This window comes from Budorcas taxicolor, chromosome 9 (assembly GCF_023091745.1).
Source record: "Budorcas taxicolor isolate Tak-1 chromosome 9, Takin1.1, whole genome shotgun sequence".
Classification (NCBI taxonomy): domain Eukaryota; kingdom Metazoa; phylum Chordata; class Mammalia; order Artiodactyla; family Bovidae; genus Budorcas; species Budorcas taxicolor.
In genome coordinates, this window is record NC_068918.1 from 44,119,837 (window position 1) to 44,147,533 (window position 27,697).

At 37.2% G+C, this 27,697-nt stretch overlaps 1 protein-coding gene across 1 annotated transcript in view; it reads left to right on the top strand.

Moving 5' to 3' along the window:
* The window catches only part of MMS22L (MMS22 like, DNA repair protein), a 121,037-nt gene that overhangs the window by 82,943 nt on the left and 10,397 nt on the right, over positions 1-27,697 (top strand). Inside the window, exons 14-21 of the mRNA XM_052645943.1 lie at positions 72-265; positions 5,464-5,614; positions 7,528-7,679; positions 8,652-8,794; positions 14,405-14,564; positions 19,101-19,270; positions 21,759-21,970; positions 25,282-25,445. Coding sequence (XP_052501903.1) covers positions 72-265; positions 5,464-5,614; positions 7,528-7,679; positions 8,652-8,794; positions 14,405-14,564; positions 19,101-19,270; positions 21,759-21,970; positions 25,282-25,445 — 1,346 coding nt within the window. The remainder of the gene's footprint in view (positions 1-71; positions 266-5,463; positions 5,615-7,527; positions 7,680-8,651; positions 8,795-14,404; positions 14,565-19,100; positions 19,271-21,758; positions 21,971-25,281; positions 25,446-27,697) is intronic.

A 27,697-nucleotide genomic window follows, 5' to 3' on the forward strand; every position in this document is an offset into this window, starting at 1 on the left:
AAAATGTATTTAAAGAAAAATTTTGTATTTGTTTGTTGGGTGTTAGCTGTATTTTTATTTATTGTTTTTAGGAGTATGCATCAACAATTGTGTCAGGAACTTCAAAGGGAGAATGGGGACCTCATTGTGCAGTCTTCATTATCGACTAAAGAGCGCCACCTTGCTGCAGTTGCCAGTGCACTATGGAGGCATTTCTTTTCATTTTTGAAGAGTCAGAGGATGTCGCAGATAGTGCCTCTCTCACAACTCGCGGATGCAGCCGCAGGTCAGCGTTCTTAATTTGCCAATTAGTTTCTCATTTTGCAGACTCTGTCAGTTTTTCTTCTGTTTGCTTAGTAGCAAACTCTTACTTTATTACAGTGCAATAAATATTTTGACAACCAGGAAGAAAAGAATTATGTATTTTAAAATTCGGATTCTTTGGCTTATTATTTTCCTGTTAGTAAAAGTAAAAATTAAGTGATGATTTGCAAAACAGATCATTTTTAACCTTAAAAATACTGTATATACATGAGCTTTTCTTATTCATGCATTATTTGGAAAGTAAAGCAGCATTTGACTTCTAGTTCCGGTCGTTTATTTTCAGATTGTATGTGCAGATACCTAGTAAAATATGAAGTTGAATAAACAGCAAAAAGAGATGGAATGAATTACCCTGCAACATAAAGCTGATGAGATCAGAATGACATGGAGTACATAGAATGTTACTGTTCAGACTTCTGTTAGATTCTATTTTAGGTTGTAATTTTTACTTAATTTGATTATTAGCCTATAGACATGTCCTTAGACTTTAATGGGCTCTGAATCAGATGAAATTATAGGCAAGAATTTAAATATATATATTCACATATGCACTTTCCTAACAAGAAGTCTTTATCTTTTTCAAAGGGATATCTTATATCCAGCGTATGTTAAGAAGTACTGGAATAGAGATCAATATGGTGACTACATGTATTTAAATGCGGTTTTTAAGAAGATGTTTAATGTATTTAAATGTAAATGCTTTTAAAAACCTAAGCTCTAAACCAAGGTTTATTTTACCCTAGTGTGAATAAGGAAAACTGAGCTAAAAGCATTACATAAAAGACTTCATAATATACATTTGAAAAGATTTTGAATTTTGGTAGTGCTTCCATAATTAAGACTTTACAGCAATATATAGATTGGAGAACTAAGCCGGGCAGTGCTTTTGCAACCACTGGAATGTCTGTGAAAATACTGACTTTCAGTTTAACCAAACCAGTCATTACTAGTCAATATGACTTATCTTTCTACCATTCATCGTCCCAACTCTCACTTAATGACCAAAATGATAAACTTTAGTCAGTACTGTCTTAGGTCCTGAAAATAAATAGTAATATAGATATAAAGCAAATATATGTGGGTTTGCGGTTTGTTTTGAAGTAAAGAGAGAAGGCAAAATTTCCTGCGTTAAAAAATAGTTTATGAATACTTTGCCATTGGGGATTTATCAATGGGAAAAAAAGAACTACAATTCCTTTTTTCATGCATAAGCTCCACGTTCTTATGGAAGGAAGAGAACATAGGTAAGTAAAATGTGTAATATGTCAGATGATGATAAATGGAGAAAAAGATAAGTATAGAAAAGGATAGAGATAGGGAACCTGGGTTTGATCCCTGGGTTGAGAAGATCTCCTGGAGGAGGGCATGGCAACCCACTCCAGTATTCTTCCCTGGAGAATCCTCATGAACAGAGGAGCCTGGTGGGCTACAGTCCATGGGGTCACAAAGAGTAGGACACAACTGAACTATTAAGCACAAGGAAAGATCACAGGCAAGTTATAATTTTAAATAAGAGTTGCCCGGAAAACTTGTATAGGGATCATTTGAGCAAAGACCCGAAGAAGGTGAGATATGCGGCTATGCAGATATGAGCTATGCAAAAATCCAGAGGCAAGAGCATGTCTGGTGTGTTCGAGAAACTACACGGAAGCCATCAAAGCTCTTGTTGCATAAGAAAGGGAGAAAGAGTAGTCAGAGACGCAATCCACAGGGTATGTAGAACTGCTTTCTCTTCTGCCTTATACATAGTTGTAAAAATGTTCACTTTTACCCTGAGACTAGAAAGTCTTGAGCAGAGAGGTGATATGATTGCTCTGGCTGCTGGACAGAGATTAGACTATCGAGAGGTGGGGAGGTCACATAGAGAACTCTTGTAACAGCTTAGAGATGGACAGCTGGGGCCGCAGTGGGAGCAGTGGAAGTGGTGAGAAGCGGTCAGATTTCCAGTTTGAAAGTAGAGTTGACAGAATTTTCTAAGTGGGGTTGACATGGTAAGCAAAATAGACGAAAGGAGAAACCCTCATTTGAGATGAGAAAGATTGTGGCAGGAAGAAATTTATATGAGCGAAGACTGGGATTTTGACTTGGGAGATACATATATATTTATATCTATCCCTTAAAATCTGAGTAGGGATGTTGAGTAGACCCCTGGATAATAAACCCGAGTTTCAGGGAAGAGGTCCAAGCTGGAGATTTAAATTTGGAAGCTATTTACGTACAAATTGTCTTATAAAGCTGTGACCTGGATCAGACTACTAACAGAGTAAGTAGTAAAAAGAGAAGTTTGAAGACAGGGCCCAGGATGTTCCCATGTTCAGATTTATAGGATTAGAAGGAACCAAGAAAGGAGACTGCAAAGGATTATCAGTGAGGTGATGTGAAAACCTATTAAGTGTAGTGCCATGGAAACCAAATTACAGAGCATTCTAAGGAAGGAATAGTGATGAACATTTTGAATGTGTTTAATGGGTCAGTTAGGATGGGGCCTGAGAATTGGTCATTGGATGTAGTAGGACAAAGGTCACTAGTTTTTTGCTGTAGTGGGTAGAGGCAAAGGCCCATTAAAGATATCCAAGAGAAAATGCAAGAACTTCTTCTCGCTGCAAACTTAAGTATATCTTTTTGAGTATCACCACTAAAAGAGGCTTCCCTGGTGGCTCAGATGGTAAAGAATCTGCCTGCAATGCAGGAGACCCAGGTTTGATCTCTGGGTCAGAAGATGCCCTGGAGGAGGAAATGGCAACCCTCTCCAGTATTGTTGCCTGGAGAATTCCATGGACAGGCTACAGTCCATGGGGTCGCAAGGAGTCAGACTCGACTGAGTGACTAAAACACACACACACTGTAAGAAGTAGAAAAAACTGGGATGTTAGCTGGAGAGGGAGGTGGGGTCCAGGAGGGTTTATTTTTGTTTTTTGTTTTTTTTTTTTAATAACATGGGAGAAACTCCAGCATATTTATAATGCTGACAGGAATGTATAGGAGTGAGAGAAAACTTGATGCTGCAAGAGAGTCATTTGTGTTTTAATGCCCAGGAGAAGTAGGATCTCATTGAGGACTTGGCCTCAGATCCTCTGTGGTAGCAGAAGAGAAGGCAGAGTAAATGGGTCCACTTGGAGGCGGCAGGGTAGATGTGGTGGTTCTCTTCTGATGCTTCTCATTTCTCCATAAAGTAGTAAAAATCATTAACTGAAAATGAAGATGGGGAGATGCTGACTGATGGTGGAGAGAGGAGAGAAGGTATGCAGTAATCCTCTAAGAGAATGAAAGACCAAATGGACTAGGGAAATATGGTAGGAATGGTGGCCAGCTCTAAGGACCCGCTTACCACCTGTAGTCATAAATTTAAAGTGCGATCAGGCCACATGGTTGTTCACCGGCCACTTAATACTGGTCATAGGTGCCTGTAGGGAGAAGAAGAAGAACTGTAATTAAACAGATGGTGTTTTTTTCCAGGGAAGTTCAGTGAATCAAGTAAGAGGCAAGGGAATTGATGGTATATGAAAATGAGTATAATGATGGAGCGATCAGTCAAGTTGCCTGAAAGGGGAAAGGAAGGAACAGTCAGTGAGGAACCTAGGGAATGTTGTAGGACCAATGAATCGTAGGTCCTGATGGAATCAAAGGATTGCTGGAGGGGTTGGGAACCTCGGAGGAGAGTTGGAAAGCTGATTTGGTGCCAGAAGGAGGGGTCTTCAAAGTAGGGATTTCAGTGGTATTGTACTTATGGGCGGTGTCAGGTTCTCTGTTATCACCATGGGAGTGAGTGGCTAAAGTAGTGGAAGATAGTCTCACTGAAGGTGAGAAGTTCAAGGCCAAGAGACTGGGAGGAAAAAAAATCATCAACAACTATGATAGGACTGCAGTTAGAAAGGAGGATCATAAGCTACAGTCTTGAAGGAATGAGAGGTGGCAAAGGAGGGAACAGTAGACAGGTGTAATGAAGAGAGCGTTGGTGTAATTTCATGACCTGAGACTCAGAGCCAGAGGTTTTCAAGAAGAGGAAGGGAGAATGGTCTAGAAGCAGCAGTGTGGACCAGAAGTTGCTCACCCTCTGTGGGTCCAGTGTATGAGAGTGTGGGAAGATACAAACAGCCACCATTTGAGGGAGCATTACAGGAGGCAGTGCTTAATAAATAATTTATTGATCAACATAAATTAATGTTGGACAAGGAAATGGCAACCCACTCCGGTACTCTTGCCTGGAGAATCCCACGGACAGAGGAGCCTGGTGGGCTACAGTCCATGGGGTTGCAAAGAGTCGGACACGACTGAGTCCACACGCACAGAAATTGAAGTACTGCAAGTTAGGTTGGGGAATCCCAGGAAATCACAAAATAAAGTCTATTTGTTTACCACAGCGATCTAAGAAATTCTGGTTCCTAGGCTTTTTGAGTTCTTAGGGAAGTGGAGAATCATTGATTGTAGGAAATCACTGTTTACTAGAAGAAAATGTCCAGTGTTCTTGGTGAGTGAGAGCTCTTCATCTGTGGTCAGTGAAAGTAGAAATCACTCAGTTGTGTCTGTGGTAGGATGAGTAAATTAACTTGATTGGAAAAGAGTGGATGCTAGAACTATTTTTGGTAATGGATTATTTGAGTGAGCAGAGCCATCACGTTTAGAATTTGCCATTTGAGGGCTTTCCTGGTGGTTCAGTGATAAAGAATCCTTTGCCAAGGCACGTAACATGGGTTTGGTCCCTGATCTGTAAAGATCCTACATGCCTTGAAGCAACTAAGCCCGTGCATTACCACTATTGAGCGTGCACTCCAGAGCCAGGGAGCTGCAACTACTGAAGCTCCTGCTCCCTAAAGCCTGTGCTCCACAACAAGAGAAGTGACTGCAGTGAATCAATAAACACATGTTGTTTTTTTTTTTCCTAATTTACCATTTGAAGGGCCTTTCTATAATGGATGCATTGTGATGATGCTGAGACAGATTTATCCAGACCCTTTCTTGGAGATCCAGATAATCAGCACAGAAATTTCTTTGACAATATGAATTTAGTTCAGTTTTAGCTTTCTGTTCTACATTTCTAAAATGTGACATTTACTGTTTAGTGCTGATTTTTTTAAAAAAATCACTATTAACATAATTTAAGGGAGATAGTGGGTTTTTTTTTTACATTTTCACTGTAAGTTTCTCTCATTCTAAATCTAGATTTTACTTTGCTGGCGATGGACTTGCCCAGCACAGCCCCATCAGATCTTCAGCCTCAGCCAGTTACATCAATGATACAACTCTTTGGTTGGGATGATATCATCTGGCCCCAAGTTGTAGCCAGATATTTAAGTCATTTCCTACAAAATAGGTAAGTGTTTTTATTTCAGGTGTACACATTAAAATAAACTCACAGTAGATAGTTCACAAGGAAGGTGAGCATTTCCAAAATAAAAACTGATCTTTGCTATATATGCTTTCACTTGGACAGTTTGTTGCTTTTCTGTGTATCCACATTTTGACTGTATTAATAGTAGGAAACTTCTTAAAACAATGTTGCTGCTGCGTTGTCAAAATGGTTTTTGTAGGACTGCCTTAACCTCCTCCTGAAATGATCTTTTACACTCACCATTGTGAAAGAAATTATACAGTTAATATTGCTAAATCTGTAAGACACTGTTTTATTATCACAGTTGTAGTTTAATGGTAGCTTTTCTCGGCTTCCCTGGTGGCTCAGAGGTTAAAGCGTCTGCCTACAATGCGGGAGACCCAGGTTCGATCCCTGGGTCGGGAAGATCCCCTGGAGAAGGAAATGGCAACCCACTCCAGTACTCTTGCCTGGAGAATCCCATGGAGGGAGGAGCATGGTAGGCTACAGTCCATGGGGTCACAAAGAGTCGGACACAACTGAGTGACTTCACTTTCACTCTTCACTTTTCCTCGTCACACTAGGTTTTTAAAGATCTGACTTTTGTGCAGCGATGAACAAAAGACGTCATCACCTTGAACTTTGATTTCCATGACTTTTAAGTGTCTGCATTACGTAAGAGATCTGAGGAACCCCAGCAGAAAAAAATATACAGTCGGTAATAGAAGTGGTATAGAACAATCAGGGTGATTCAAATAAGAATATCAAGATAAGGGAAGATGAATACACAAACCTAAGAGACCAGTGTTGATCTGGTCGCAGCTGCCAGTCAGTGAAAATGAAGAGAGGTATTCTTCTTAAAAAGAAGTTCATTAAGCATAGTCATTAATCATTTTCTCACTAGCTTTCAGTTACACAGTAAGGGAGTTCAACTTCAATTGGATTACTTTTAGGATCCTTTCCAGCTTAAGAATTCTTTGATGACAACAAACATTTGTTTATATTATTTGTTAAATACTTGTGCTGAAATTATCTTGAAGGATTTGTTTTTAAAATAATATTGGTATGTTAGCAGCAAGGAAGGACTAACTGAAATGAAGCAACTGAAGTGAAATGCAAAGATGTTAAGTAGTGTTGGGAGGATGTATAGGTAATAAACAACCCATCTGAGTTCTGTTTTGTGTTCTCTTTTTTTATGAAAATGTGTATTCAGAGTATTTGAAAACAGTACTTTTAGAGTTATGATTTATGTATTTTTTAAGTGTCTTAACTTTACATAACATTTATAATTAGGTTAAGACTATCCCCATCCTCTCTTATAAAATGATTAGAAATCAGATTAAGCCAGACCTTTGACTTTGTAAAATAATTTAAAAAACCCTTGTTCAGATATTATTTTGGAGTTCCTGTGGGCGGGGCGGGGGGGGGGAGGGGAAAGGAAGGGATGGGGATTGGATTGGTTGGGAGACCCTCGTAGAAATGTCTTTTATCTTTTTTCTTCTGTATATGGTCATGACCACTTCTCTGTTTTACTCTTAAGGGCCACTGTTTTTTATTGTGCTTGCCACTTCGTTCAGTATCATCACACAAAGCTACTTAAACCCCTTCCTTGTTTTTCTAATTTTAACCATGTCTCTCCCTTGGCATAAGTCATATGTATGCCACCAGTGGAAAAAGGAAAATTTTAAAATTAGGGCATTATAAGTGAAAACAAGAATGTTTGTCTAAAATATTTTGTGGTATCTGTAGTGTTTATTTTCAGCAGAGCATGTCTGCATTCGTGTTTGTAAGATACGTGAGACCAAAAACTGGGGAGTATTAGAAAGTTTTATTTCAGAGTCTCTGTACTCAGGGAACACATTGTCAGGGTTTTGTTTTGGTTTCTGTTTTTAATATTCATCAACTTATTTTTACAGCATGTTATGTGAAGTACTCTCTTGTTCAGGCTGCGTATCTTTTCAAGCCCTAACTGTAAGATCATGGATCCGTTGCATTTTGCAAATGTATGTAAAAAACCTTCATGTGCCAGATGACTCATTCATTGATATAAATCCTGAACAGGCAGTTGGTAAGTACTGCAAGTGTTTTGCTTTCTGGATTGCTAAGTATGTTTAGAATTTCCTGTTTTGTTACATAAATTAATAGAAAAGATTTAAAAATATATTTGTTTGTAGGTATTAATATGAACAGAAGTTTATTTCCATTTGCAGTCTGTTTCTTTTTTCTTGATATTTTCCCATTACTGTATATGATGAATTTCTCTCCTGTAAAGATAAAAGAACTTATTTCCTTGGAAGCTTGGAACAAAAATTTGCTCTTAAGTGACAAGCTATTTTTTTTACCTTGAAGAAACTGATCAGAAAAAAAAAAGTGGAGATAGGAAGTAAATAACCAGATATCATACTGTGAACACCCTATAAAGAAAAATATCCAATTATGAATAATTTCCTCCTTTTCCTTGTAACTCTTTTTTTTTTTTTAATATTCCATACTGTTCTGGTTGTCTGGAGCGTATGCATTTTCCTTTTCCTAAAGCTATGGTTTACGGCCAGTTGTAAATCTTGGAAAGGCTGGACTGAAAACATGCTCCACATTTACTTTTATATTTTATTATATCACTTGGCTTTACATTAATAACTTTTCGGACTAGGATGTTCACAAGTAAATGTTTGTTTGTTTTTAAATAAAGCCTTCCTGTAGTGAGAGAAACCTAGCTTTTAATAATGTAGAAATTTTAATTTTAAAACAAATCATTCAAATTTTAAATCATTTAAAACAAACGAAGAATGCTCCATTCTCTGCTCTCCCCTGTGTGCATGCATGTGCTCAGTTGTGTCTGGCGCTTTGTGACCCAATGGACTAGACAGCCCACCTGGCGGCTCTGTCCATGGAGTTCCCCAGGCAAGGGTACTGGAGTGGGTTGCTGTTTCCTACTCCAGTTGTGTGTGTGTGTGTGTGTGTGTGTGTGTGTGTGTGTACACACATATATATAAATAACAAATTTATGTCATAAACATATAAATATAATTTATTTTGACAGAAAAGGACTACATGGAACAATTGACTGAACTGACAAGGTTGCTATTTAACCTATCAGAAGTAAAGAATATTTTCTCAAAGTCTCAAGTTGAATATTTACCCATCCCAGAAGATCCTAAAAAAGCACTTGTTCGGTTCTTTGAGGTACTGTTTTATTCATTAATACAGTTGTCCAAATCAGTTACAATTATTTTTCCAAAAATCCTGAAGTGTTCATTCTGTATTATGTTTTTCTATAAAATGAGTTATTTTAAACTGAATCATATTATTGGTTGCTGCTATTATAAAATTCTGGAGGAATAGAATTGTGAATCTAAGATAGAGCATATAATTCATTCTTGAGGACAGCAGAGGAATTACATTTAATGAAAAATAATAAGAGTAAAGAATGCCATATAAAAACCTTACTCCAAATCTGATCGGAATCGTAGGACTATCTTATTGCTAAAATTGCTGGATAACCATATTCTTCAGGTACTTAAATCTCCTTATATATGGTTCATAATAGTTCCAACTTAATGTTTACCGCCCTGTAACAAACTGTAAATTTTACAGTAAAATTTTAGTGTGTATTCAGCATAAGCACCAACTACTTCATATCCATAACATGGTTGGGGCTTTAAAATCTAATCCATTTGTTTTGTCTCTGTAATAAATAGTCCCATTCAACATTTTACTTTTAATTATTAATTTTGTAGGGATCTATCTTACATGATAGTCTTTGTTTTATAGCCTAATTGAGGTTGTTAATGTGCTTGGATTAGTGTTTTTGTAAGCTATTCACAGTAAAACTTGGTTTATTTTCCCACAGTGGTTGATATTAACTGCAATGAAAATCATTACAACCCATAAGCTCTTTACATAAATGTGAATTCTCCCATTGGTTTTCATTAAGTTAAAATACAATTGTAAAACAGTTAGAGATGTCGTATTAATCTTAAAAATATTTCATAATGGTATAGTGAAAGTGAATATGAAAGTCCCTCAGTTGTGTCTGACTCTTTGCAACCCCAGGGACTATACAGTCCATGGAATTCTCCAGGCCAGAATGCTGGAGTGGGTAGGCTTTGCCTTCTCCAGGGAATCATCCCAACCCAGGGATTGAATCCAGGTCTCCCACACTGCAGGCATATTCTTTACAGGGAAGCCCAGGAATAATGGAGTAGGTAGCCTATCCCTTCTCCAGGGAATCTTCATTATATGCAAATGTAAGATACACATGTCTCTGGAGCCTTTTCTTTCGTTGTTGATTGAATCTCCATCTGTAATTAAACATCTTTACCAGGGACCATCCTGGACCAGAAAAGAATGTAGAAGTCAAGCACCCCACCGATCATACTCAAAGGCTCTCCTAATTTAATCCTATCCAACTTAATTGCTCTTTCACCACTCACTAAATTATAGTTATTCGCTAAATGCTAGATAGTATTAAGCAAAGATTTCTTAGGGACTTGAAGAACCAAAAGAACTAGTCCTTGATCTTAGTGAACTTTTACTTGTCTGAGAATACAAGACATGCCCAGAGATTAAAATAATAATATAAGATAGTATATGATAAGTGCCAATTAGTTGATAGGTGAATCAGCAGGTTAAGAATTCAGAGCATCTTGATATAAGAAGTTTAGATTTTATTATGAACAGGTTTATAAATTTTTAAGTAGGTCTGATTTGATCAAATGACTTAAAGACAATTGGTAACAACAGAGTACGGAGTACATTAAAGGCTCAGGAGCACTAATGGCCAGAAACTAGTGGGATTTAGGAGGAATTGAAGATTGAACTAGGGTATCTTTGAATGATTAGGAAATACTGTGTTTAACTAGAAGAATGATGACCTTAAGCAGAGATCATGATTTAGGATGGGGCCATAGTAGGTGAGAAGCCCAATTTTAAACCTGTTTAGTTTGAAATTGTGTCAGGGGGTGCTCAGGAACCTCTCTCCCCCACCACATGCTATGACTCACAGAACTCAGCATATAGTTGTACTTTGGTCTATGACTTATCACAGTGAAAGTTTTCGAAGTACAGTCAGTAAAGAGAAAAGGTACATGGGTGACATCTGGAGTAACCAAGCACAGCTTCCAAGATTCCTCTTCTAGTGATGTTACCCTGGACATCCTTAATTCTTTCAGCAAGGAACTGTGAGAGTGCCTGGGAAATTCTTTACTGGGGTAACTCTTAAATGACTTGAGTGCCCAGGGTTTTTGGGGGTTTTTTTAATGGGGGCTGGCCACCTAGGCCCTGTTTGTTCAGCACTTTTAAAAATCCAGATTCTTAGAAGGAAAGCAGATACCCAGCATAACTGTATTGGTTGCACAAACTGTTGAAGCACAGTGAGCCATTCTTATCAGAAAATGATGGGGAAAAAATATCTTAAGGTTCCAAAAACCAACCAAGGGCCAACCTTGCATATAAGCCTTTTAAAGATAGTGATATTGGGACCTGCTATGTTAATTCTTCTTAGCAGAGAAACGATAGCATGGCATGAAAGTAGGGATAGTCAAGGCACTGAAAAATACACATCTCATAATTTGGAGAGGTTAAGGCTAAACTTAGAGAAATACTGAAATCTAGGGCACTGGTTTTCTCAGAAGTCTTTTCAGAGACTTTTAGGAGTCAGTAATTTTCAGGGGTTCTGTGAGCTCAAAAGTATATAGCTTACCCTCTGCCTGCCGTGTAGAAGATACTCAATGGAAGTAATCTCTCTTTCTGGCCAGTAAAAGGATTCCATTTCCCACCCCTCGGGATAGAAATTCTTAAGCCATCAAGGCAGCACTTCAGCTGTTCCCAGGTTATCTCATCTGTTTTGTTCATGTGGCCCTGAGAAGTTCAGGGAAACGGACAAAATGAGAATGCCTAAACATAATACCGTGGTCTGGATTGCCCAAGATTATACTAGTAATCATTATAATTTTCAAGGCCATGCAATCACACGGGGGGAGAAAAGCCAGTTCACTTAAGAATATCACTAATGAAGCCATAAAGTTATTGATTTTAATAAATTTTGACACTTGAGTACATACCCTTTTTGTATTCTGCGAATGATGATAGGAAGTGTATTTAAAGTACATTTGCTGTACACCGAAGAAAGACTTTAAATAAGAAACACTTATGTAATTGAGTTGCATGCTGAACGGACACCTTTATCATGAAAGAACAACTGACAAAATACGGTTATTCAGACCTGAGTATTTGGCAAATATTTTCTTAAAAATGAGCCTATCCCTTCAAAGAAAGCAACTTTGAAATCACTTCAAAGACACCATTTTTGCTGCTGCTGCTAAGTTGCTTCAGTCATGTCTGACTCCGTGCAATGCCATAGACGGCAGCCCACCAGGCTCCGTTGTCCCTGGGATTCTTCAGGCAAGAACACTGGAGTAGGTTGCCATTTCCTTCTCCAATGCATGAAAGTGAAAAGTGAAAGTGAAGTTGCTCAGTCGTGTCCAACTCCTAGCGACCCCATGGACTGCAGCCTACCAGGCTCCTCCGTCCTTGAGATTTTCTAGGCAAGAGTACTGGAGTGGCTTGCTGTTGCTTTCTCCGAAGCTTTCAAGAAAATTAGAATTTTGGAACACTTACATTTGCCACCAGGAGCTTGAAAACTTCTTGATAGTTTAAGACTTTTGAATAGCATTGGTGTTAACAAATGACGATTATTTGTCATATTAACAAATATGATTTTTAAAAAAGACAGTGAAATGGGTTGTCCAAATTGGGAACCAAAATTTTTCAGATAACAAGTACAGACTTTTTAGAAAGCATGCATGGGTGGAAAACATGCATTCAAAGCACTGGATAGACCAATGGCTTTTAATGTAGCAGAGTAAAGAATATGCATTAAAGTGACTTTGGATGCCATATTACAACTGATGTTTAAGAAATACCACCTGTCAAGTTTCAGTATCAAAAAGGAATCCCACAATTATCTGAAAAATTTATTAAAATATTTTTCTTCTTCCAGCTACATGTATTTATGAGACTTAATTTGTTTTTATCTACAACATATTGCAACAGATTGTATGCAGAAGCAGATATGAGAATAACTATCTTTTATTAGAACAGACGTTAAAGAGATATGCAAAAATATAAAAAAAATCCACTTTTCAGTATGTTTTTTTGTTTGTTTTGGAAAAGGAAGTTATTTTCACTAAAAATATATTACTTATAGTAAAATGTTTATAATTAAAAATATAATTTGAAATTTTCTGTTGTAATTCCTAATATCATAAATTTCAATGGATATAGTTCAAATAATATAATAATAAGCCCTTTAAGATCCTCAATTTTAAAGTGTATAACAGGAAGCTGAGACAAAAAGTTTGAGAATTTCTGGTCCAGGAAAAGAAGTATAGAAAACTATATAGAGGGCAGAGACCTAAATGGAAAAGGGGATTCGTTGAGTATATATCTTTTGTTCTCATCTGTTCACTTCCTGATCACTCAAGTTCACTAGGTTTCTTATCTTTTCCTTTATTCTACGTTTCATCATCAACATGGCTAACTTTAATATCACCTTGCATAACTTATCTTGAGTCCCCATTTCAAATCTTCTCCAATAGTCTCAGTAATCTTCACTTCTGCTGTCATCCATCCACTCCCATGACTAATCACTGAACCATGGCGTCACTTGGTGCATCTGAAAGTTCACTGACTGTCATCACTTTGCTTCCAACTCTTTGAGTGACTTCATCAGGACCTTCCTTTCCCTTTTTCCCAAGTGCAGCGTCCGCTGATGGTCTCACTTTCTTCTCTATCTACCTTAACTAAACCTCTTGGAGGCCTCATTTCAACTACTCTTAACCGACATACTCAAAGTCTCCCATCCCTGTCTTTTGGTTACAGCTCTAAACCTTCAACTTTGGATCAGTATAACCACCTGGTTTCTTTCCTTTGTCTTATCTTCTGAGAGCTTCAGGAGAAAAACCGCATAACCATGTATACTGGTGCCATTCATGGTCCAATTTGGGTGATTGAAATTCATTGCAAGTTGTCAGTAGTGGCTTAGAAACATTACTACTGTCCTTAAACCTCACCCATCCCTAGCCAGTTTTCTCTTGATTCTTTTTGTGACTTCTCAGCTCTTGCTTATTCTCACCTTGTCACAACTCGCCTCTCACGTATTTACCTTCTTCTTCTGACTTCATTATTATTCTTTTACTACCTCATCTCACACTTCTCTGCCTCCCCGTTTTGCCATTTCTACCCTTTGTACCTTTTTTTTCCTCTGAGAAAGTTAAGCTGGCAACTGTTGGCTTATAAACAAAATTCTGAGGGAAAAATCAACTCCTATCACAAAGCTGAACTTTATTTATGGAGGTCTGACTTGTAAGAGTTGATTAACCTCACCAGTAGGTCTGTTTTGTCAAAATTTGTGGATTTAGAATTCCCAGTTATGTGGTAGAAATATGGTGAGCCATCTGTTTGGCTCACCTAATGCCTAATAGGAAATTTGTTTATAAGCTTCTTGTATATTAGTTCCATGTGTCTTTAACAAATACTCTGCTGATTCATAATTATTGGTGAACTGATTTTTTTTATTCTTCCTTTAGCCTTTATTTTAATCATAAAAGGCAAGATAATTCTTTTTTCTGGATTTTAATTGCTGTGAACATTTATTGGAAAGTTAAGGATGAAGGCTTAAATGTAAGGAATATGTATGTATGTGTGTGTGTAGAAAGAGAAATTATCTGTATTTTTCAAAATCTGTATTGTAGAAAACTTGGAATGCTAAATCATGTTTTTTCTTATTTATAGGCTGTTGGTATAACTTACGGGAATCTGCAGACATTTTCTGATAAATCTGCCATGGTTACAAAGTCCTTAGAATACCTTGGTGAAATATTAAAATATATAAAACCTTATTTGGGGAAAAAAGTTTCCAGTGCAGGGCTGCAGCTGACTTATACGATGATGGGTATGTATTCCTGACTTTATTAAAACTTCCCTAGACTGAACCTATGGTATCATGATGGATAGGAATATACTGATACACTGGCTAAGTCACTACTCTCCACACAATCTTAAGAATAATCTGAAAGACTGTGATTTAGTTTAAAGTAATTCATGTTGACTTTCAAGTGTATCTATGTCTTGCCCTACCTCCTTTCAGAATTTTTCTTATGTTTGGTTAATACTAAAATTAATTATGATCAATACAAAAAACACACCAACTCCAGCTTGCTACAGATATAGTCTGTTGTAAATCACTCACATTGTGAATGCCTGCATAATTAAAATGAACCTTTTCCCAACACTTACCTATGCTTTGTTAGAATTTAAAACTTCAGAAAACCATCACTTCTTTCTATTTTTTATGGTCTGCTCTGTATGAAGGAGGTCAGGAAAGGATTTATTATAGTGCTAAAAAATATTTATGCTTCAAATCTTGTTTCTCACAATGTTTTCTCCTTTCAAAAAGAAAAGAAATCTTCTGTGTCTGCGCTATAACAACAGAGGTCATCCTTCTTTAGGAAGTCAGTAATTTGAATATCTTTGTTCACTAAAACCTTGTTGCTAACCAAGAATAGGAACTGGATAAAGAGAAATGAGAAGGATTTCCTTAGAAGTTTTTATACAGAATTTAAGTTTATTTTTTTTCTCTGTGGCCAAAACCTTATATCTCTTCCCTTTGATCTTGTGAACATATGAATAAACCTGATTTGGGCTGTCTGAAACCTTTTATCTTTGTTGTGAAAGATAAAGGAGAGTGTGAAAATGTGTAAATATTGATGATGTAGGATGCAGTGAAAGCAGTAGTAGCAATTTGGTCGTTTTAATTTTAGAGCAAAATATAAGTGAGAATTTATTATAAATTTAACTTAGTAAAATTTAGATTAACATGTATTTCAGCGTTTAGGCTTATAATTTATTAGTTGCTGTTGGATTTTTGCCAAGCTAAATGTATGATTTTAGAAGGATGTCTTTATTTTACAAAATACATGATTGTCTTATCAAGAACTGCAAAATCATTTGGATGGGTGATATGTAGGCCTGGGACATTCTCCTTATGAAGAACTGGGTGGGGGGGGCTCTGTTTTGTTACATGCTTGATTTTTTATTTAATGGCCAGTGTATATGGTATTCTTTCCCTTTGTCTAGCCCTCAGAGTCTGGGAATAGAGTACACTGCTATAGTGTTGCCCATTTAGTCAGCAGAAATTAGGAACAGATGTCTTTTACAGGGACACAGGTTTAGAAGAAAACAGAGAAAGAGCAAATACAAATTGTTGGAACCTGTTTCGGGTGTGTTGGGATGTCACATCATCTAGAGTGAAAGAAAATTAACCACCTAAACCTCGGTAGTTGGTTTACCTGGCTGGCTCCTCCCTGGGGATAAATGCCTCTGCAATTCAGTTGCACTGCTGCTAGTGGAGGCACTAACTCGTTACAGCATCACTCCAGACTAAGGCATCTGGGGTCTTAATTGTCTCCAGGTAATTTCTGAGAAGGCAGGATTGATCTCTCAGTAGTGTCTTCAACTTTCCTTCCCTTTATATCCTTTTTTTCCCCCCATTCTTTATATCTCTGGCTTTTCTGTTTCCATGACTTTCCTTTTGATCATGTTTCTCTCTTGGGATCCTTCTTCCCCTTTGATCTTTCAAATTGAAATTCTACACATGACCCTTTACTATCCAGCCCAGGAAGACCTGCTCTCCCTGACTCTGCTTCACCTGTCCTTCTCTTCTGACTTTTTTTTTTTGGTAGCTTTCCATTTATTAGGATTATTTGTGTACCTGATATGCCTCCAGTAAAATTTAAACTTGCTTATGGTTAGTGGCCATATCTTATTATTCCCATCATCTTCTTGTATTCTCAACAAATAAAAACATTTACTGAGTGTATATCAGGCACTGATTTGGGAACTGATGATATAGTGGTTAAAGAGATCCTCCAGTGTAGAGGATGACATATATTAACTAAATATTTCTAAAACTTAATAACCTTAAATATAAATCTGTCTATTTATTTATACACTATGTAGTGTATTTTGTAGTGTTACTAAATGAGCAAAGTTGCTTTCTGTTAACTACATCTAAAAATATATAATGATCTCAATTGTCTTTTTTTTTTAAGGCTTAATATATACATAGAATAGAAAATAAGTAAATACATAAGAACTCTTATATACATAGAGTAGAAAATAAGTCAGAAAAGGCAGTGGCACCCCACTCCAGTGCTCTTGCCTGGAAAATCCCATGGACGGAGAAGCCTAGTAGGCTGCAGTCCATGGGGTCGCAAAGAGTCGGACACGAATGGGCTTCGCTTTCACTTTTCACTTTCATGCATGGGAGAAGGAAATGGCAACCCACTCCAGTGTTCTTGCCTGGAGAATCCCAGGGACGGGGGAGCCTGGTGGGCTGCTGTCTATGGGGTCGCACAGAGTCGGACACGACTGAAGTGACTTAGCAGCAGCAGCAGAAAATAAGTAAATACATAAGAATTCTTGTGTTGTGGCTTTCAATTGTGGAAATATATTCCCCACAGTTTTCCTATATTTTCAGCTTTATCAGTAAGTAAGTAATAGTTCTTGGTGGTGGTTTAGTCACTACGTCGTGTCTGACTGTTGTGACACCGTGGACTGTAGCCTGCCAGACTCCTCTGTCCATGGGATTCTTTAAGCAAGAGTACTGGAGTGGGTTGCCATTTCCTTCTCCAGGAGGTCTTCCAGATCCAGGAATCGAATTCAGGTCTCCTGCATTGAAGGCAGATTCTTCATTGACTGAGCTACAAAGGAAACCAAAGTGAAAGTGAAAGCCGCTCAGTCCTCTCCGACTCTTTGCAACCCCCTTGCAGTTCTCCAGACCAGAATACTGGAGTGGGAATAGTTCTTAGCCAGGAAAAATACTTGGTTTCTTACAAAGCTACTCTGTGTATTGAAACCTTTTCCAGTTTTTTACTTAAAAATTTTTTCCTTTGCATTTTTAGTTCCACACGCCCTTGAATGTTCTTTCCTGAAACTTTCAATTAGGGGCTTGATAGCAGTAAAACAAATGTATCATCTCTACGTTCTATGAACTCATGAAATTTCAAGTCTTCGTCAGTGTTATAACCATTGCAGAAGATAAAATACGAGGGTAGATGAGGCGTTTTCAGTTGGAAGGTCCTTGCTCTTTATAAGTTAATACCTGTGTGACACTTAAGAGTGATATGAATCATTTCAAATGTTGGTGGTGATGACAGTTCCTCTTACCAGTGTATTAATGTGTTTAGAATGTGAGCTCTTCTTACACTGCTGTCATCCTCAAGATTTTCACCTACTGCAAAAATGAGCAGCAGGCCAGCGTTATTTAAAATATTGCTAAGTGAGCATTGTGTTTCTTATGATTGATTATTGTATTTCCTTTTACAAAAGAAGATTAATGTTGCTGTTTGTTCTTAGAAGTGATTATTGGTTGTTGTTTTTTTAAAAAACTATATTCATCTCTAAGCATATTTTTGTTTTCCTTCAGAGCTTGAATTTTAAACTTTCTGTTTTATGGAAATGACTTTGAATTTTATCTTTTTTGCTTTTCTAAGATGAAATAAAATATAAAAGTTTATGCAGCAACTGCTGTTTGGACAAGTGCTTAATGATCTCCTTTTAAACTAATATTTTTCAGTAAAAGAGGCCTCAGTAGCAGTCATATACTCTAAAGGGAAGTATATATCTGCCCTTAATTACTTGATTAAGCAAAAAGTGCTCATTTGTTGTTTTACCATCATTTAATATAGCAGTTTTTTGACAGACTCCTACCATTAGGAAACCATAATATAGTTCATGTAGTAAAGAAGTCCATGTCTCTTCTTATAGAATCAAAATTTAAATTCAGTGTTTGTGTTAAATAGCTAGAAGTTATAAAAGCTGAAGTTCCAAGAGGTTAAGTGATTGCTTCAAGATGTTACAGCTAATCTTTTTTTCCACTTCAACAATTAAATTTAGTGATCCTTCTTGTGGCAAACTGGGTTCAGACAGCCTGTAAATGTAATTTAAAATATAAAGAAATAAGACTATCAGTAAAATTTATAGTAGCATGAAGAAGCCCAGGGAAAAGTGAATATATACATAAAAGCATAATATATGGTGTTACAGTGTTCTTAAAGTTGGACTGCAGATTGGCCTCTGAGTTTCCTAGCAGCCTGAGCGAAGAGAGAAAGAGAGAGAGATCTGGCTAATTGGAAGATTCAGTCTATAACTTCGCATAATGTATAACCACACGTTGTGTGTATGTATTAAATGCCAGTTAGTTGCTCAGGAAATGTATGTTTTTCTTGGCCCAGAATTCTGAGACAGTTGCCTCTTTAGTGAAATACTTGGCATATGTCTTTTGACTGTTAATACATGTTTCTTCCTATTGCCAACTTTAACTTGGTCCTCTGTGTTTTAAATATACTTTTTTTTTTTTTTAACTAGAATGACAAAATTTTCTGGTTGGAAGATAACCATAATTTCTCTTACCACTCCTCTTTGTTAGGAATTCTAGTTAAATCATGGGCACTGATCTTTGCCACCTCTAAAGCCCAAAAGTTACTATTCCGGATTATAGACTGTTTACTGCTGCCACATACAGTATTACAGCAAGAGAAGGAGCTGCCTGCACCTATGTTGACTGCAATTCAGAAGAGTCTTCCTTTGTATCTCCAGGTATAGTAAGTGTGACTGCTTAAAAGGAAAAGGAAAAAAAAATTGACACTTGCCTTAAAGCAGTTTACTAATTGCAGATTTCAAAACCATACGTTATATTCCTAATGTACATTTGTGATGATGTATTTCCACTGAACAGGTTTAAAATTCTTTTGTGTTGAGCTCTGAAAACAAAGATGAAAGAGGCAAAACCTCCACTCTCAAGAAGCTTAAAGTTGAGCGAAGAGACTGACTAGCGTAGACAATCCAGCGTTTGCTCAGTATTTTCCTCAGAGGCCTCCGCTCTCTGTCAGCCAGACTGGCCTGAAGAGATGCAAGAGAAGATAACTGCAGTGAAGAATATTAGGTGTTAAACAGCAAAGTGGGTAGGACCTGAAGGACTGTTCCTGTAAGAGGGAACAGCATGTGGAGAGCATAAGCTATAAGAAAACATGACTCATGGGGAAAGGCAAAGAATTCTTTTGTGGCTGGAGGCTCATACAGGAGGAGCCACATAGTGAAGAGTTTTGTGTACTTAAGAAGTTTGGACTTGCTCTTGTACAGGGGGAATGTTGTTGGATTGTGAGCAGAGAAGCGGGAGAGACATACCATATTTACGTTTTAGAAAGGGGATTCTGGTGGCCACATTTAAGCTTGTGAGGAGGTTAGACTGGAGATTTGGAAGGCAGGGGGTAGTTCATTATCTGAAAGTATGGAACTAAGGCAGTGGGTACAGAACACACAGCAGATTTTAGAAACGTTTAGTAGCACTGGTCACAGCGTTGCTGAGTATGAGTGTTGTAGAGCAGCAGAAAAAAATAGAATACTTCTTAGATTCCATGGTGGCTGCTTATGTCAATAGTTGTGTGGAGTGCTTGCCCCAGCGTGGCCCTCTGATACCAAAACAGTTCACATAATAAGAATTCTTACAAACTTCCTAAGTTAAATTTGTTGAATTATCCATTTGGCAGAACTCACTTGGAGCTATATCTTTAACTTCTTAAAGGTATAAGCTCTTCTCATCAGAATTTTTTAAGAAGTATTCATTTATTTTTTAATCTTCTGATATAATATGCTTTTCCTCAAACAGAGCATGAAAGAAATGGGTGGGGGAGTCCACTGTTTTGTTTTTTTCAATTGTTGTTTAAGCGCTTATGTTTTAACAGGTTTGTACTCTTTTTCATTAGAAATAAACTTCCAAAATTTCTTACTGGACAAATACCATATATAGTTAAAATAGAGACATGACAGTCATTTCTGATTATTTCTCTGGAAAAACCACATTGTGAAATCACCAAGGTACCAAATTGTAAGTGAACTTTTAGAGCATAATTTGTTGCTCTGTTGGTGATTAGTAAAATGCAATATTTAGTAATATTAGCAGAAAAAATTTTTTTCTTAGGGTATTGATTTGTTTGTATCAAACACTGCAATCCATGTGAAAGTATCTCATTAACTCTATACAAATACAATGATTTAAATCAACAGACATAAGACATTGTGAGTTCTGTTTGACCATGAATTTATCAAACTATTCTCTAAACCTCAGTTTCTCCAGCTGTAAAATCAGAAATATAGCACTAAGTCAGTGAGGATGTTTTTTGAAAAATTTAAGTGAAATAATGAATACAAAACATGTTGCACAGTGCTGACGTAAAAAAACCTCAGAATCAATTGTCATTATTCCGAGTCTTAATCTTCTGCATTTCTCTCCTTTTGTTATTTTTATTTAAAAAATGTATTATGTTTCTTAACATTGAAAATTTTTTAGCATAAGTTTTATAGTCTTATTCAGATAAAATGACCAATACCATAAGTTTTAAAGTAGACCTAACGAGGATGGGATGATTTGGGAGAATATCATATGTGAAACAGATTGCCAGTCCAGGTTCGATGCATGAGACAGGGTGCTCGGGGCTGGTGCACTGGGATGACCCAGAGGGATGGGATGGGGAAGGAGGTAAAAGGGGAGTTCAAGATGGGGAACACATGTACACCCATGGCGGATTCATGTCAGTGTATGGCAGAACCACTACAATATTGTAATTAGCCTCCAATTGAAATAAATGAATTTATATTTAAAATATAAAACAGACCTAATGTGCACAGAGTCGGACACAACTGAAGCGACTTAGCAGCAGCAGCAATGTGTATTTTATAACATTGTAATTACATATATATTTCATTGATGAGTGTGGTGGTGAAGTTTTCTGAAGATGAGACCCAGAAGAGAGCTTCATCTGTCTTCTTACTTTTCTCCCCTGCTTCCTCTGGTGTGCCCCAAATACATGTGTTCCGTTAGGTACCATTACATAAGTTAACCAAACTCAGCTGTTCCCTGAGCTTCATACAAACATTACCTGTTGATTATGGAAGGTGTTCTTGTTGACTGTGTTAAGTTACACATTCTGATATATAAATATCAATGCTGGGGGCAAAATTAGTAACTTCCTAATTTATTCTTTAAACTTTATCTTTTAGTATTTCTTTTTTTTTTTTTCTCCTGTAGGGCATGTGTATTGTGTGTTGTCAGTCTCAAAATCCGAATGCCTATCTGAACCAGTTGCTGGGGAATGTCATTGAGCAGTACATCGGGCGATTTCTTCCAGCCTCAGCTCCTGTCTTAGGTCTTGGACAGCATCCTGTTTTGTTGGCATTGAAAAACTCAGCCAGTCTTCCACCGATGTCATTGCTAAAGAAATGCATTGCCCATGTCATAAGGTACATCTAAATACTAAGAATAAGTGGTATTTACAATGTATTATTCTCTATTAAAAACAGAATAGTTTTTTATTTTCTCTATTAAATGATAAATTTCTCTAATAATTTTCTGTATTAAAAAATAACAAAAGTGTTGGCAACCTGTAGGATTCTGAGTGTAGAAACTTTTTTCCTGAGAAGTATTTCAGAATTTATCAGAATGACTTGGCAGCCTAAGACAGCTCTTTAAATTGTTTTCTCTGAATTGCTTGTTTTCTCTGTATTGCTATTATTTCTCTTATATATGTCTTGCTGCTGCTGTTTAGTCACTAAGTTGTGTCCATATCTTTTGTGACCCTGTGGACTGTAGCCCACCAGGCTCTTCTGTCCATCTGGGAAGCCCATATATGTCACATATATATATATATGTGTGTGTGTATGTATATATGTATGTATGTATGGGAGAAGGAAATGGCAACCCATTCCAGTATTCTTGTCTGGGAAGTCCCATGGACAGAAGTGCCTGGTGGGCTACAATCCATGGGGTTGCAAAGGAGTCAGACATGACTTAGCAACTAAATAACAACATGTGTATGTATTATTTTTTATCAGTTAAATACTGATTGAATTTTGTACTATACAAAATGAAGTAATTATAAGAGATAATTCAGTGAAAAGAAGAATGCTAATATGAAAAAGGAAGCAATATGAAGTCCTTTTTCTTTTAGTCTTCTCTGTCTTAACTTTTATTGTTAGGCAAATGAATCAATGAAACTTAGGTTTTCTACTCAACTCCATATCTTCTAACTGCAACATTAGAAACCACCTTTTTTTTTTTTTTTTTTTTTTTGGTCTTCATGAAGTATTTAGCTTCATATGAAATTAGTTTTTAAACTTTTAAGATGCTATGGTGATATATATTATTCTTAGTGAGTTTTTTTTCTGTGTTTTTAATGATCTGATATCTTTAATATCCTAATATTATCTGTCACCTCACATTACAGAATTCCATGTCTGAGATCTGTTCTCCCTCTGACTTTCTCTGTGTGTTCCTAGTGTTCTGTTACTCAGGTTTGAAAGCTTCATATTCTTTGTTTCCCCTCCCTTTTCAACCTTTGGCAAATGATTGTCTCCTTCCCTTTTCACATCCCTTTTTTTATTATATTATACCTACACTATAGCCAGAGTCTCATAACTAATTTCACTATCTCTAGTCTTAATGGCACCCCACTCCAGTACTCTTGCCTGGAAAATCCCATGGACGGAGGAGCCTGGTAGGCTGCAGCCCATGGGGTCGCTAAGAGTCGGACACGACTGAGCGACTTCACTTTCACTTTTCACTTTCATGCATTGGAGAAGGAAATGGCAACCCACTCCAGTGTTCTTGCCTGGAGAATCCCAGGGACGGGGGAGCCTGGTGGGCTGACGTCTCTGGGGTCGCAGAGTCGGACACAACTAAAGCGACTTAGCAGCAGCAGTCTTTTCTTCCAGTCTCACCTAAACAATTCCTCCAGATTACTTTTCCTAAAATGTTTTTCCAGTATGACACTTCCTTGCCTTCAAACTTTCTTTGTTTGCTGTCCATGATCTGTCACTTAACTTTCCCATATGTATGTCATCATATACAAACCCTAATGATATTGGTTTAATTATCACCCTTCCAAAATACTTCACATTTCCCTATATCACAGCTTTGTTCAGACCATTTTCTCCATTAAAATGCTATCTACTGGGCTAAATACTCCTAGGCTTTATGAGACCTACACCTAATATCTCAGTGTACCATGACTCTTCTTTCCTTCTTCTGGAGCTGTGTGCTCTGTATAATTCAGTTCTCAGAATCATGATAGTTTTGCCTAACTTGTATATGAATTTTGCAGCAAGATTATAGTACTCTACCACTGTGTTTGAGACATTGCATAGGTAATTTTAGTAAACCAAATGACAAGTGTTGAAATGAAATAAAATCCTGAAGACCTTAAAGCTGTTAAAGTCCAGTGTTTAGGACCCTGGCTACTTTCCTTGACTTTCCTCTTTACTTTGTATATAGTGAAAATGTTTTTCTTCCTGTTTCTAGTTGAAGACCTAAACAAGTAGCAATTCCTTTTTCTTTTTTTCTTTTGACACTCAGGAAAGACATAGAGATTGTCTCCTAAGACTTCCTCTATTCCAAGCTTCTCTACTCCTATAATTCCTTAGCTTAGGACTCTCTCTACTGCATTCCCAAGAATTCTGGGGTTATCTTCCAAAGCATCTATCACACTATAATTGTTCTTTTCTTCCTTATCTAACTTTTCCACTGGACAGTGAGCCATTGCTTTCAGAGACCATATTTTACTTTCTTGTTCTTAGATTTATACCAAGCACACCATATACTCAATGAATGTTTGTTCTAAGCATTAGAAATTCAGCATTAAACAAAACACATGAAACAATTGACCTCAAAGAATGAATGAATTTTCTAATATGTAATATTTGTTGGAAGTCATTGTATGGAGTAGAAATGATGCAGGCATAGTTCTGCCCTTAAGGAATTTACAATATTTAGTGATTTCTATGCCTCATTTTGGCAAATTATATCTCTTTGCAAAGAATATGTAGATGTCTGGTTTAGATTTAGCTATATTTGACACTCTTTCATATTGTCTAGACTCTTTAGAAACTGTGCAATTTCCACTTTGCATTTATTCATGTAAAAAAGTACACTGAACACCTGCTGTGAGTTGAGACCTGTTCTAAGAGGTAGAGACACAAAGATGAGGCAGGTGAGTTATCTTTATGACCTCTGAGTTCAAATGATAAAAGTTGTCCTGCTTTAAAAGAAGATATTAAACCCTCAATTACTTCTCTAATTCTTTTATTTCATAAGGGAAGGACGGATACAGGTTGGACTGGAAAGACGATTTCTAGTATGGTTTAGTTGGAAAAATAAGACTCCCTTTCAAATCCATAGATAAATGGAGAGAATCTTTATGCAAAGTCAAATTAAAATGTGTCATTGAGGAGCTCATAGGGGAGATCAAGCTTACATTAGAAAGGAAAAAAATTTAACAGATTTTTATTAGATTTTGATCGTTTAAGACCAGTTTCCTTCATATTTAGTTTGTATCTGTATTCTGCTTTAGCCTTTATATCATGCCAGTAGGATGTACAGTCATTGCTTCAAAAATCTTAGGTTGGAAGAAAATATGGTAAAATATACATAGTTTTAAAAAATTGTGCTTTATGGATTTCACAGATAAAATAGGCCATCATCTTTCAAGTGTATGATATTGATTCTGCTCTATTGAAACTTTAAAGAGAAGGAAGAACAAAATTTTGCTTCTTTTCAGGAAGTCCTACTTTGAGTTTAAAGGATCCTTGCTCCCTCCTCGCTTGGCATCCATTCTGGCCTTCATCCTCCAACTTGTTAAGGAAACTAACACTGATGTTACTGAGATTGAACTCCTCCTCCCTGGAGTATTAAAATGCTTGGTGCTGTTCAGTGAACCTCAAGGTTAGTTCATTTAAGAGTTTGTATTTGTTATTTTATGTTCACAAATTAAGAAAGTATTCAATTCTATCAGTTAAATTGACAGTTATGAAAATATATGGTTATTTCATATCAACTTAATTTTTATCATGGCTAAAGAATGAACACCAGCCAGTAGCTGAGGTTGGGTATGATAAAATGCTTAAAAACTGACATGATTCAGTCTAGTTTTTTTTTTTCCCCTCCCAAATGGTTGATTTATGTTTATTTAATTTTGTTCAATTTGTCTCTGATACTGAATGCAACTTGCTAAATATCAAGTGGTGAGGGGGCAGCCTACTTTCTCCTATTCTGGATTCTGCTATAATATGTAAGCTGATCTGTGGGCAGGCCTGTAAGTACATGTTGATCCTTTTGTTTTCAGTCTCATCAGCTTACTGCCTGTGATCACTTAAAAATACTATTTATTTAGTCCCTGCTGTGAGTAGCAGGCCTTAACAAGCTTATTGGGAATATGCAGAATAGTGGCTGTAGTTCTATCCTGAAGGGATTTTTAGTGTAAATAGATGTGTTGTGTGTGTATTTATCATTGTAATGTGATCGTTTGGGGCAGGCTTCTCAAATGCTTCTACTTAAGTACTTCCAACTACTGTGATAAGTGAGTACAGTATATATCCTAAAGAATACGAGGGCAGCGTGCAGAGTGGCAGCTAAAAGCTCAGACAGCTCTTTGAAATGTTCTGTTTTATCTCAAAAATTTATGCATGTTTTGTTTTAATCCATGTTATTTTGATATTTAAAAGCGGTCCTCTCTGCTTCCACGCTTGGTTTTGTGAAAAATGTTGTATTATGTTAATGTAAAATACCCTTACTTGATAGTAACACCTCTTCAGTAAAGAATATCCAGAGATAGATCCCAGACTGTGCTTCAGAAATTTTACCTTCTTTAAAAACATTTGCATGCTTTAATTTCAGTGAAAGTCTGTTGTACTATACAGTACAAAATTTGAGACAGAGCAGATAGTATGGCATTTTAGCTAGCCTGTTGTTAGTGAGTGTAATATTTATCATGAAGGAGGTCAGGTTTGTGGAGGAACACAGATGTGTGTGATTGGCTCAGAGAAGATTCCCTGACTCTCCTTGTAGTCTCCGTGTTTTTGAAGGACAGTTTGTAAAATTGTAGAAAGTTAGTGTTATGCCCAAGAATATTTCAGTGTTTACCCAAAATACCTGTACACAAGAGCTTGAGTTCACTTTCAGCGTGGTGACATGAGAATCTCTGCAGCCTTGGTCCCCAGAAAACTGGTGAAAATTATTTAAAAGAAAGCATTTAAATTCTCTGGAAATGGTCCAAAAAGGGTACATGACAAATGGAGAAACTGTCTACTGAAGCTTGGTAGGAACAGCAAGTCTTTGATATTTGAACCAAGACTACTGCCTTCTCTCTTCCTGTCTCAGAGGCATGGCAACTCTGGCAAATTAAAGAACGAGGGTTCCCTCTGCCTGCAGCTTCCAGGGGGAGGGCTGTCTTCCTGAGAGAGGCAGAGTATCCGTGTTTCTCATCCTGCCTCTTAGCCACCTGATGGTAAGGTTATATTCCAGGGGAGTGTGGGTGAGAAGTGAGGCCTTCATTCTTCCACTCAGCTCCCACTTGTGAGATGGGAGCACTGTACTGAGTATGGTATCAATGAGAATACTGGAGTGTTGATTGTCCTTGCTGCAGCTTAAGGTAAAGTTCCTCAGTCGTGTCCAACTGTTTGCAACCCCATGGGCTGTAGCCTACCAGGCTCCTCTGTCCATGGGATTTTCCAGGCAATAGTACTGGAGTGGATTGCCATTTCCTTCTCCAGCTTAGAAGTAGAGAATTTATACCAAGAGGATCTGTAGCTAATACCCCTCCTTCCACAAGCATGCAGCACCTATCGTGGGTATGTTGGTCAGAAAATATTGGGCACCATGATCTCTGTCTCCAGCAACAGAACTTCACTTCTGAATTTTGCCTGAGAGTGGGAAGGGGTAGGAGAAAGCCATAGGACAGATAACTCTGAATTTCTCCCAAAGGAACAGATTTCATTTACAACGAAATGTGAAAAAGTTCAAGCCTGAGGGTGCTGTCAAAAGCAGTGGAGTTTGTGGTTAAAAGGCAATAGGTAGGAGAATGATAGATTTATTAGAAGTGTAAGCTAATCTGTAGGTCAACTAGTTTAGTGAGAGAATTGACTGCAAAAAGCCCTGGGGTGAGAACAAATATCACTAATCTCAGAAATCCTCCCTTT